Source organism: Labrus bergylta, chromosome 15 (genome assembly GCF_963930695.1).
Source record: "Labrus bergylta chromosome 15, fLabBer1.1, whole genome shotgun sequence".
NCBI lineage: Eukaryota > Metazoa > Chordata > Actinopteri > Labriformes > Labridae > Labrus > Labrus bergylta.
The window spans coordinates 1879128-1891233 of NC_089209.1; the positions used below are offsets into that span (position 1 = coordinate 1879128).

Consider the following 12106-nt stretch of genomic DNA (forward strand, 5'->3'; position numbering starts at 1 on the left):
GGACGTGATTTTTGCAGGAATAATTAGAAAAGGTAATTTACCCTGAGCGAGGGTATGGCTCAGTGCGTTTAATGTAAATCTGACATGGCAGATAAATGGGAGAAACCTGAGCAGCCTCAAACACTGCCGCTTTGTTTCTACCCTCACTGCCTGCATGGTTAACACTCTGCGTATGACTTTAGAGTGAGCTTTACAATGTTTATGGCATCTGACATTTTTGATTACGAACAAGGGGAATAACACAGACGTGTTTGAGCCTCAGGCCTTTAAATTACTGTGAACACAGCGTGTTTTCATGTGTGCAAGCTGACACTCTGCGAGCTGCAGGCCTTACATCATTACATGATTCAATTAGATGATACAAAAGATAATCAACTGCAACATCTGATGAGTCATCAGGGAAGCCAGGGACGTCATATTTTAACTCCTCTGTTGGAAAACAGTGGATTGCATTCTCTGGGTGGGGAGTGAGTCCTTGCTCCATGTTTAAATCTTGGGGTCTTGAGCTCAGACATTCGGGGGGGGAGCTCGGGGTAGAGTCGCTACGAGTCAGTCGAGGTGGTTCGAGCATCTGATTAGAATCCTCCTGGATGCCTCCCTTTGGAGGTTTTCCAGCCATGGCCCAACTGGGAGGAGACCCAGGGCTCGCTGGAGGGGTTATATATCCCGTCTGACCTGGGAACGTCTCAGAAACACCCCAGGAGGAGGAGCCAGAAGATGTTGCCGGGAAAAAGTCTGGGTTGACTTACTGCGCTTGCTGCCACTGCGACCCGACCTCGGATAAGTGGAGGAAGATGGATTGAAAAAGATAATCTACTGCAACATCTGACGAGTCATCAGGGAAACCAGGGACGTCATATTTTAACTCCAAACAGGCCTCCGCTGTGGTCGCATCAGGCAGAGAATTCAGACACTGTAGTTCCTCAATCGTCCACTTGAGGTTGACTTTATTTTGATAGGACAGTGGACAGAGCAGAAAATCGGGGAGAAAGACCGGGGAAGACATGCAGGAAAAGGAGCCACTTGGCAACGAACCCGGGAGTGGAGCGAATTCGCTCCATCTCTCGGCAACCGTGCACTGCATGCAAGGCGTAACAGGGATTCCACCTTCGAATGGCAGTCTGTGAGCGCCCAATGAGATGAATACTTTGCTGCACAGAAGAGTGTAGGTCAGAATAGGACATAAAAATGATGGCTCACTTGCTGCATGCTGGGCATCCATATTGTGAGTTATAAATCTTTCTCTGGCAGTTAAAATAGCAGGGAAAAAGTAAAACTGGAGCATCCACGGGCAACCATTTTGTTGTGTTTCTGGATAAAGTCAGCTTGTCTGTCCCTTCTTCCAGTTTATCTCAGCTCCCAGCCTTCCCCCTGGTGTCCCAGGTGTGATCAGGTAGTGATTAGCTGTGTGAAATGAGACCCAGCAGGGCTCTGAGTCCAGAGCTGCAGACCGCATTGAGGCAGGCATCTCTCTACTTTATATAAGATCTGATCTGTTATGTAACAGCACGGCTGAACCGCAGAGAAAATGACCACATTTGTAAAAGTGACAGGCTGCGAGTGAGCTGCCTCTCGAGCCATGATGGCATTCACGCGCGGCAGAATTGCTCTATCTGTGTATCAGGCAGCTCTTGCAGTATCATGTCACATACTGTATCCACACTCTGAATTATGCAGCATTGTTCTTTTGCAAGTTTAAACAGCTGTTACTGCTGTTGGAGACACAGAGGGAGAATCCAATAAAGCCACAGCTGTCGGAGCGGGTGAGGTTCAGGCTCTGAGCCCTCTGGCCTGGTGGCACAGCAGCAATAGCGGCTTCAGCGGGGAACTTTTAATATCAATTCACATGGACTCAGGAGGGGCATTAAATTCTGCTATATCCCCCTATTACCTTCCCTCTCAGGCTCCGGCTGGTACATACCTGCCATCTGACGGAGGACAACTCCCACTCTCTGTGAAATGAGACGGTATCTCATGAATAAATAATTCAGATGACATGACAACATAATGGAAATACTCACTGATTCCAGTGTAAGGAGGGGAACTCTGCGCCTTTCTCATGAGCCCGAGGACTCTTTGGTTGCAAAAGAAGATTGATTTGGTTAGTTTTGTATTTCAAAGATGGTTTCACATCCCATCAAGGAGGAAACAAGAGCTTCTACGCCCGTGTAATTCAGTCGAAGTCTAGGTTTTAAAGTTTCCCGTTTCCCCATTAGTTCTCCATGACGTTGGATTTTGTTCGAACCAGAACTATCCCACACTGTAACGCTGGCTTTGTGTGCACCTCCACACGTATTTAAGAGCCAAAAATCCTTCCAATTAAAGGCAAGGTCATCAGTGTTTTCCTGTTCCTCCAGAGAGAATAATGACCTTTCATTTGGAATCGTTAACAACTCAAAATTGAGTTACTGCCAAGAGCAATTTGACAGAGGTAGAAGAACAGGTAACATGTAGAGGGATCAGTAACCATACAGGAAAAGGGGAAATGACAGGATCTAGTATACGTAGAGGAAGAGGAAAAAACACAGATATACATATACACATAATATGTAAAGAGTACAGGTGGATGGATAGAAGTAGAAAAACAAGGGGGAAACAGACCAAGCTACAGGAGCCAATACTGGGAACTGAACCAGTAAATACAGGTTCAGGAACAAGAACAGGCACAATCTTACAACTTTTAATTCATTGACTCTTTAAATCCCAGAGGGGAATTTGGGGATTTACACACATTTCACAAACAGGACCTGTTGACATGTGCTAATAGAGCGATGTCAGAGTGGGGCTGAGGAGCATGCCGTTGTTGGCTGTTCAGTGCCTTGCTCAAGGGCACCTCGGCAGTACTCGGGAAGTGACTTTGCACCTCTCCAGTAACCAGCCCAACTTTCATACTTTGGAACCAGAGGCGCTGCTTGGGGCCCTAGGCCAGTAAGGGCTCACAAACTTCGAACCGAAGCAGCGGCCCAAAATGTGCAAATTTTGCAATGACAGTAGGAAACCTCCCTAAGGGGGGACCATCTGACAGCACTCACTCTAATTGCACTGCTAAGCGTTGCATTCATTATTGCTGTGGAAACCAAAGTTCGTAAATGAAAGTCAACAAAGAAAAATGAAGAGAAAAGAGAAATAGGAAGAAAGAGGAAGAGGAGTAAGCGTCAGGACTCTGGCAGACATGATGATGATGAACGCTGGTTGGAGGGGCCCCCAATTGATTTTTGCCTGGGGCCCCAACAGACTCTAGCGTTGCCACTGTATGAAACTGCACCGGGACTTGAACCGGCGACCCTCTGGCTCCCATCTGCCCTCCCAACGTATGTCTCTGGGATCGATGGCCGACTTCTTGGTAATTGGAAGAATGGCTAGAACACACATGCTCCATTATCAACCTGACAGACCTTCAAGGGTTAAAGCCAGGTGAGCTAGTTACTAACAATGAGACACTAATGAGATAATTAGACGTGGGAGTGTCAGCAGATGGGAAGGATTTGGACATGTGAACAGGTAAGTAGGTGCAGTGAGAGTTGTCGACTATGATTAGTGCAAAAGTCTGAGGCCATCTGGTGGACAGGTGGAGATGGGAGATCTGGAAGTCATCTCGAGACCGGAAAAACAAATGAAGCCGCCGTGGTATTAGAAGTTGGAAATGAGGTTGAAACTGCAGCAAAACAAAGAGATAATTAAACATTCTGTCACATGTGTGATTAATCAAAAGATCCTGGACCAGATTGCAACAACAACACAAAACATTTTATTTTAACAAAAAGGCAAAAACAAGACCATTAAAATCCAAACAGGAGAGGAGCGAAAACACAAAGGGAGCAAAACACGAGGAAAATCACTGGAAGACAAGAAGATCGAATGAACTGACACAGAAGAGAAGGAACATGTTGGCTGATTTTGTGACCGCCTACTATACATGTCATACATACTGATTTGGCCAAAATGCAGCATGCAGTATTCAAACAAAAAGATCTGCAGTATGCTCAAAATACCCCAGATGTCGTACTACAATTCTACAATTAATTTATAAGACACTTTTATCCAGAGCAACGGACATCAGAGCGTTAGTGAAACACATGCAAGGATCTAGAGGGATTCAAACCCAGGCTGCCAGCTTGGAGGCCTCCGTACATGGGGCGTGCGCATTTACCACTAGGCTACTGGCTCCCCTTATTCAAGATCAAGATATTGTACTTTATTGTCCCCAAAGGGAAATTTTTCTTGGACTCTGTTCTGCAGTTACAATAGAATAATAAACAAAATACATAAATAGAGATCATACAAAACATAGAGCAATTCCTGTGTTTTTAACCTCGATGTAAAGCACATTGAGCTTACCTGTAATGGAATGTGCTTTATAAATAAAATAGCTATTGGACTCTTCTTTTTCCTTTCTTTTTATTATGCGGTTAATCATGAAAATGTCGCCTTCCTTGCAAAAAATAATCGGAGAGTCCTTAATTTATAAATCCATTAACTTTAAAGTCTATCTTCGGCTCGGTGCTGTGCTGTTCCTGCACTCGATGCTTGTTCTACTTTTACAGCCCTTTAGTTGAAGCTCGTTCCCTTCTGCAGATAATGTCTTATTAAATTCCTGTCTCACAACTGGACTCATAATTACTGTGAGCATTCTTTGACCTAAATTGTAGCCCCCCTTCTGAGTGGGACTAAGTCTAACTGGGATATTGATCTTCCCCTGCTCGGTAATTCTTTGGCCTTTGAGTTATGACTGGCTGGAGAGGCTGTGTGAGCAGAGGTCCATTCATTTAACTGGGTGTACTGGCATTAAAAGCAAGATGCAACCGGGAGAGAGCATGGTCTGGGGTGGCCGGGTCTCTGGAAGCCTTCAGGGGGGAAGAACGCTGCAGGGCTGCCAGGGGAGGACTGCTCTCCAGTGCTGGGAGAAGAGAGTCTATGTAAGAGGGTTCACCTGGCTTACGTAGAGGCTTGAATCCGTCTGGTGAAATTCTTGGTTTCATAGCATTCAGTAGAGGTTGGGAAAAAAACGATTTATGTAAGATTCAAAATTGATTCATATCTTCCAAAATTATTATTTTTTATTTTTTATTTTGCTAATCAGTCGCTCCCTGCTAAGTGCTAAGGCTAGTTCTTAAATACCAAATAGAGCAGCAAGAAATTCAGCCAGTCTCACAGATGACTGGAGTAGATCCTGAAGTATGTACTCATTCATAAACAGACTTTAAATCAATGAATCCAGAATCTCTTTGAATCGAAAATCGATTCTGATTCGAATCGTAACCCCAAGAATACAAATCGAATTGAACCGTGAGACACCCAAACATTTCCAGCCCTAGCTTCCAGCATTGTAACACTATATGAGAGATTTCTTAGTATCAAGAGAAAACATGGAATAAATCACACTTGTTCCGGCAAAGCACTAAAGCACCTACTCTACAATAAGTCAGAGGAGTCAATCTTTATGAAGAAATCTAATCATCATAAATCTTTGAACAGGTGGTCTCTCCTCTGTTAGGAGAAATATAAAAACAAAATGACTTTTGTGTTTGTAGCTTTGAGAGTCGACTCCTCGCTGCGTTTCTTCTTCTCCGCTCTGACCTCATTAAGTCAGTCGGACCGGATCACTTCGTGTTCTGTTGTGTTACATTTAAATTTGTAATTTAACCTTTTTGCAGTTATAAATAATGAGGTAGATACTGCAGAGGATGAAATGGAGGACTGACTTTTAATGATGTTTCATGAAGCTGACACTTGTTAAATTTAAAAAAACAAGCTTTCATTAATTTTTTTTTTCTATTGTGGAATGAAATGTTGCCCTGAGATATTTTGCATTCTCATCAACTCTTTCTTTAATGCATTTTAAAGAAAGAACTACGATTCATTCCAGGAAGAGGAGCGGTTTGAGAGAGATACTTGTTTACAACAGAGAACATTTCTCTTTTAAAAACACTTCTCCTTTCAGATTTTAGAAAAGGTGTCACACTCACTTTATTTCAAAATAAAAGCAGGGTTGAATAAAAACATCAAGTAAAGTATACTCTCAGTATAAGGAGGTACAAAACTTCTAAATATTGTAGAATGATCGAGGGTCGAGTTACTTTTACCACACAGGTTTATTGTAGGTGATCAACATACAGCTCCATTTTCAGGAGAGAAAATAACGCAGTGCAAAAGCATGTTCTGCCTGTCGTAAAGCAGTCTAGTGCCGTAAACATAACGCTGTCGTAACAACTCCTGTAACAGTCTTTAACTTGGAGTACTGTCATCTACATACAGATGGGACAAATACAACCCGTAAAGGGAGGTAGTTATACACACATCAAGTAGGAGCAGGGCAGTTATAAACCAGCACACTGAGGAAGAATGATTATAGTTACCCGTTTGAGTCAAAGGTCTGTATTAAACTCGGACATTTCTGTCAACACTTTCATGTTTTATTCTGAATTGACAAAAAAACAAAAACATTAAAGAGGACATGTTATCCCGCCTCCTCCACCTTTTCAAACAGTCCCCTCCTCCACCTTTTCAAACAGTCCCCTGTGGTCTAAATGAAACATCTGTGCTGTGCTTTGGTCAAAATATAACATGAATCAAGCACCAGAGGAGGTTTGTGACCCTGTATAAACCAGCTCTCTCAGAACGCTCCGTTTTGGTGTGTGTGTCTCTTTAAATGCAATGACCCCCCCCTGTAGTTTTCCCCGTAGACATCACTCCTCTGTAGAGAGAATAAAAAAGGAGGACCTGCAGAAAAGTTTTGTTCTAGGCTGGGGGTGGAGTCCGTGAGTGGAGATACCAGGGGAGGGGAGGGGACTTTTTTTTTTACCAGAATCCCACTGTGACATCACAAGGAGAGCACATTTGAAACAAAGCATTTTTCTCTGTGTTGTAAGACTTATGCAGACCACAAACAAAGGACTGGATGGGTTTATTTCACATGTTGTGGGTCTGTAGACTCTCAGGTTACCAACATATATGTTCATAAACACTGTAGAAGTGGATTTTTCATAATATGTCCCCTTTAAATGTTTTGACTTTTAACCGCACAATTTCGACTTAATATGAACAAGAAAAAAAATTCTCAACAAAAACAAGTTTTTTTTTTTGTTTTTTTTCAACTGGTGGAAATGGGCTTCCATAGTTTGCAATGAAGACCAGAAGAAAACATTTAGTTCATGTGAGTTTATTCAGGATGTCAAACTTCAGTTTGTTCACACATCAAATCAGTAAAGTGTGTTCAATCATTTCATGAACACATTCACTTCATCCACACAATCACTTTGTTTGATCAGAATCTCCACTCAGAAAACAATGATTTATCTCCTTATTGATTTAATCAGGAGGATTACATTTTTAAAACACCTCAGAGGACATTTTTACATCACTTTGAATATGAACAACAACATTTATTCTGACTAACTCATTTCTTTAAGTGTGATTTTATAGATTTTCTACAAATGTACAAAGTGGTGAGAAGAGAAAATCAGCATGAAAGAAAAGTTTGCTGCTCTCTCTCTCTCTCTCTCTCTTCAGACTCCTGAATCAGAACAGAAACAACAGAAAATATAAATGTATGAAAACAAATAATCAAACATGGAGAGCAGAGAGAAGTTGATATTTATCACTCAGAGAAATGTCAGTTCAGGTGAACAAAAGTCATCCTGAGCAGTGAAAGAGTCCACGGCTAAACAGACACAGGAAGGAGTGTCACTTAAAGACACTCAAACATTTACAGAACAGACGAGAAGAGGTCAAAGTACCGCCCATAAAGTTTGATTGACAGGTGACCACAATCAGATCTCAGCAACGAGCGTGGATAAAAATCAAGTTGAAGATTTAAAACACAGCAAGTTAAACATCTGTCTCATTAATGACTTCTGTCTATTTCAGTTTATACAACTCAGCTGAGTCTTCAAAATAATAAAACCCGAGTCCAGCATGTAGAGGCTGAGTGAATGTGGTCTGGACTCTGTGGAGGAGAGTCATGGTTTCAGAGATGCTGTAGAAGGACAGAATACCTGCTCTGTGATCCAGGTACACTCCTACTCTGGAGGACCAAGGACCTGAGACAGGAGTGTGGACATTGTTGTAATAAAAGTTATATCTGTTGTTGAAACAATATAACGCCCAAGATTTGTCATTACATCCAAATGCACACTCATTCGATCTCCCTGCTCTGCTGATATTCTTGTATGTGACTGCTACATAAACTCCTCTTCCTCTCTGCTCGACTTCCCAGTAACAACGTCCAGTCAGACTCTCTTTACTCAGGACCTGAAGACATCCAGTGAATCTGTCTGGGTGACTAGAATAAGGATTGGTCTGATCCGTTAATCTTACTTTTCTGTTCCCATCAGATAATAACAGATGTGTGTGTGCTGTGTTTGGATCCAGTGTGATGTCACATGAATATTTTAAGAACTCAGCTCTGGTCTTGGGCTCTGGTTCTGGCAGTAAAACATCCACTTCAGTCACTGTCTGTGAGATGATTGTCCATTTCTCTCTCAGGACGTCCTGTAGTTTATCTCTGACTTCTGACACAGCCGCTGTCACGTCCTCAAAGTACCTCAGAGGACGGATCTTGATGCTGGATGAGTGTGTAGATTCACTGAGTGGTGACAGTGAGGGGTAGTCGTGTAGAAACTGGTTGTGGTCCTGTGTGTGTGACAGCTTCTTCATCTCAGCGTCTCTCCTCTTCAGCTCAGTGATCTCCTGCTCCAGCTTCTCCTGAAGCTCTCTGACTCGACTCACTTCAGTTTGCTGCTGGGATCTGACCTGCTGCTTCACATCAGAGCGTCTTTTCTCCATGAGACGGATCAGCTCAGTGAACATCTTCTCACTGTTCCCCACTGTTTTATCAGCGGAGCCATTGATAGCCTCCACCTCCTGTTGGAGCAGCTTCACATCTTTCTCTCTGTCCTGGATTCTCTGCTGGATGTTTTGTCGACTCACCTCTAGCTCTCTCTGCTTCTCGCTTCTTTCTGCTGCAGCTGAGACTGTGTCATGACCTTTGTGTTCGTCCACAGAGCAGAGGTGACAGATAGACTGCTGATCAGTGCGACAGAACATCTTCATCACCTCATCATGACGAGAGCAGATGTTCTCCTGGAGCTTCTTGGAGGGCTCCACCAGATTGTGTTTTGTATAGGCAGGTGAATCATAATGAGGCTGGAGATGTTTCTCACAAAATGAGATCAAACAGAAGAGACAGGACTTACAGGCTTTCAGTTTTCTCCCGGTGCAGACATCACAGGCCACATCTTCAGATCCAGCATAGCAGTGATCAGCAGGAGCAGCTTGGAGTCCAGTCTTCTTCAGCTCCTCCACTAAATCTGCCAACATGGTGCTTTTCCTCAGGTCAGGCCTCGCTGTGAAGGTCTGTCTACACTGAGGGCAGCTGTAGACTGTCTTCTCATCCTCTGTATCCCAGTGGCTTTTAATACACTTCATGCAGTAGCTGTGTCCACAGGTAAGAGTCCCCGGATCCTTCAGGAGATCCAGACAGATCGAACAAGAGAAGGTTTCCCGGCTCAGCTGAACTCCTTTCTGCGCCATTTCTCCTCTCGGTAACAACGACTGTCTGAGTTTCACTTCCTCATAACTGAAAACAAGTTTCACCTCTGATCCACAAAGCATGTGGATGTGCATGTGACTGTGCAGCTCTTGTTGGTTACACCCATCCTCAAACTGTAGATCTAAAGGGGAGGGAACCAGGAAGTATGAGGACCGAGTGCAGCAGGCTGTGTTTGAGAGCAGGAAGAAGAGGGAGGGCTGATAGAACTACGATTCATTCCAGGAAGAGGAGCGGTTTGAGAGAGATACTTGTTTCCAACAGAGAACATTTCTCTTTTAAAAACACTTCTCCTTTCAGATTTTAGAAAAGGTGTCACACTCACTTTATTTCAAAATAAAAGCAGGGTTGAATATAAACATCAAGTAAAGTATACTCTCAGTATAAGGAGGTACAAATCTTCTAAATATTGTAGAATGATCGAGGGTCGAGTTACTTTTACCACACAGGTTTATTGTAGGCGAACAACATACAGCTATATAGTTACCCGTTTGAGTCAAAGGTCTGTATTAAACTCGGACATTTCTGTCAACACTTCCTTGTTTCTTTCTAAATTGACAAAAACCAAAAACATTAAAGAGGACATATGATCCCCCTCCTCCACCTTTTCAAACAGTCCCCTCCTCCACCTTTTCAAACAGTCCCCTGTGGTCTAAATGAAACATCTGTGCTGTGCTTTGGTCAAAATATAACATGAATCAAGCACCAGAGGAGGTTTGTGACCCTGTATAAACTAGCTCTCTCAGAACACTCCGTTTTGGTGTGTGTGTCTCTTTAAATGTAATGACCCCGTCCCCCTGAGTTTTCCCTGTAGACATCACTCCTCTGTAGTGAGAATAAAAATGGCCGACCTGGCTGGGGGTGGAGTCCATGGGTGGAGACACCAGCGGAGGGGACTGGATTCTTTTTTACCAGAATCCCACTGTGACATCACAAGGAGAGCACATTAGAAACAGAGCATTTTTCTCTGTGTTGTAAGACTTATGCAGACTACAAACAAAGGACTGGATGGGTTTATTTCACATGTTGTGGGTCAGTAGACTCTCAGGTTACCCAAATATATGTTCAGAAACACTGTAGAAGTGGATTTTTTATAATATGTCCCCTTTAATATACAATTAATTCCTGAAAGGATGCATCCAAACCATACTGCACAAAACCCGCAAGTTAGTATCCATACTGAAATGTTCAGTCTACTGAGGTGGACCAAAAAAATACCTACTGAATGACCACAAGGGTTCAGTCTACTGAAAAGTCTGCACTCCATCCTGAACTGTGTCTTTACAGGAAGGGCCGCTGTCTGAAGCGCTGTTACAGATACATTTGATTCGAGCATTAAAGGACGTTGCAGACTTTCTGTGGTTAAACTGTTCACCACAAGGATGTAATTATGAAGCTTATTCGTTCAGTTGTTCGGTTTTTGGAGCTGAAAATTAAACGTGGCAAATCTGGATATTTGTGGATTTGTAAAACATTAAAACTACATTGTGAAATAAAAAGCTGAACGTCTGCTGCTCCTTAAAATGTCAAGTAACTGCATGCAGATTAAAACCTTCAAGAAACCTCATCTGCTTAAAGGGCAGTGTGTTTTAATTTGAAGTATGGAAAGAAGTTAACTGAAAGGAAGAAGGCCACGAGCTGTTTGTTGCTGCTCATTGAGTTTAGGGTCAGGAGTGTGGGGGTCTGATTGTCTCTGATTAAGACCAGGTGGGAGGAGTCTATAGATGTACCTTAGTGAGTCAGAGGATGAACCTGTTTGTGTGACTCTAAACAGCATTTCTAGCTTGTCTGAGTTCAGTTTGCTGTCCACTCTCCTGTCTCTAAAACAAAGGCACAAAGAGCCCAAGAATATCCTGAACTAGAAAAAGAACTACAAGTGAAAGCAACTGCCGCTGATGGCCTAGCGCAGGGGTGGGCAACTGGCGGCCCGGGGGCTACATGCGGCCCCCATCAACCTTAAACGTGGCCCTCAGGTCAATTTTTACATATCAATTAATTGGAAACATGAAGAAAATGACAAAATCTGCCATGAAATCATGAAAAGCAGAAATATGTCCATAATAATATTTGATCATTGGTATATGTTGAGTTAAATTTGAGACATAATTGACTGTAATCGTTTTTGTATTTTACAATTTGGCAGTGAGAATTAAATGAATGTGGCCCTTGCTGTGACCAAAGTTGCTCATCCCTGGCCTAGCGATTTGTTCACGACCCATGCATGGGGGCTATAGTCCTTTGAGCGGGCAGTGTGGGTTCAAGTCTGCATCTCGTCCCCCTCTCTCTCTCTCTCTCCCTGATTTCCTATTCTCAGCAATGTGCTGCTTCTAAATGGAGGCATAAGGGGCCCAACAATTAAATTATGAAAATAAATTGAAAGCCAAGGGGCGCAGATGGCCTAGCGGTTACGTTGTGTCCCATGTACGGAGGCTGTAGTCCTGCAAGCGGGCAGCCCGAGTTCGGCTCCTCTCCTGCATGTCTTACCCCTCTCCCTCTCTCCATGTCCACTGTCCTTACAAATAAAGGTAAAAATGCCAAAAATAAATCTAAAAAAAAAAC

The 12106-nt window shown here is 43.1% G+C and overlaps 1 protein-coding gene across 1 annotated transcript; it reads right to left on the reverse strand.

Annotated features, from left to right (window-relative positions):
• Positions 1-7143: 7143 nt before the first annotated feature.
• LOC114921789 (tripartite motif-containing protein 16-like) lies at positions 7144-9580 on the reverse strand. The gene has a single exon (XM_065964097.1). It carries the CDS (start codon positions 9529-9531, stop codon positions 7858-7860), a length of 1674 nt encoding a protein of 557 aa, XP_065820169.1. The 5' UTR covers positions 9532-9580; the 3' UTR covers positions 7144-7857.
• Positions 9581-12106: the final 2526 nt, after the last annotated feature.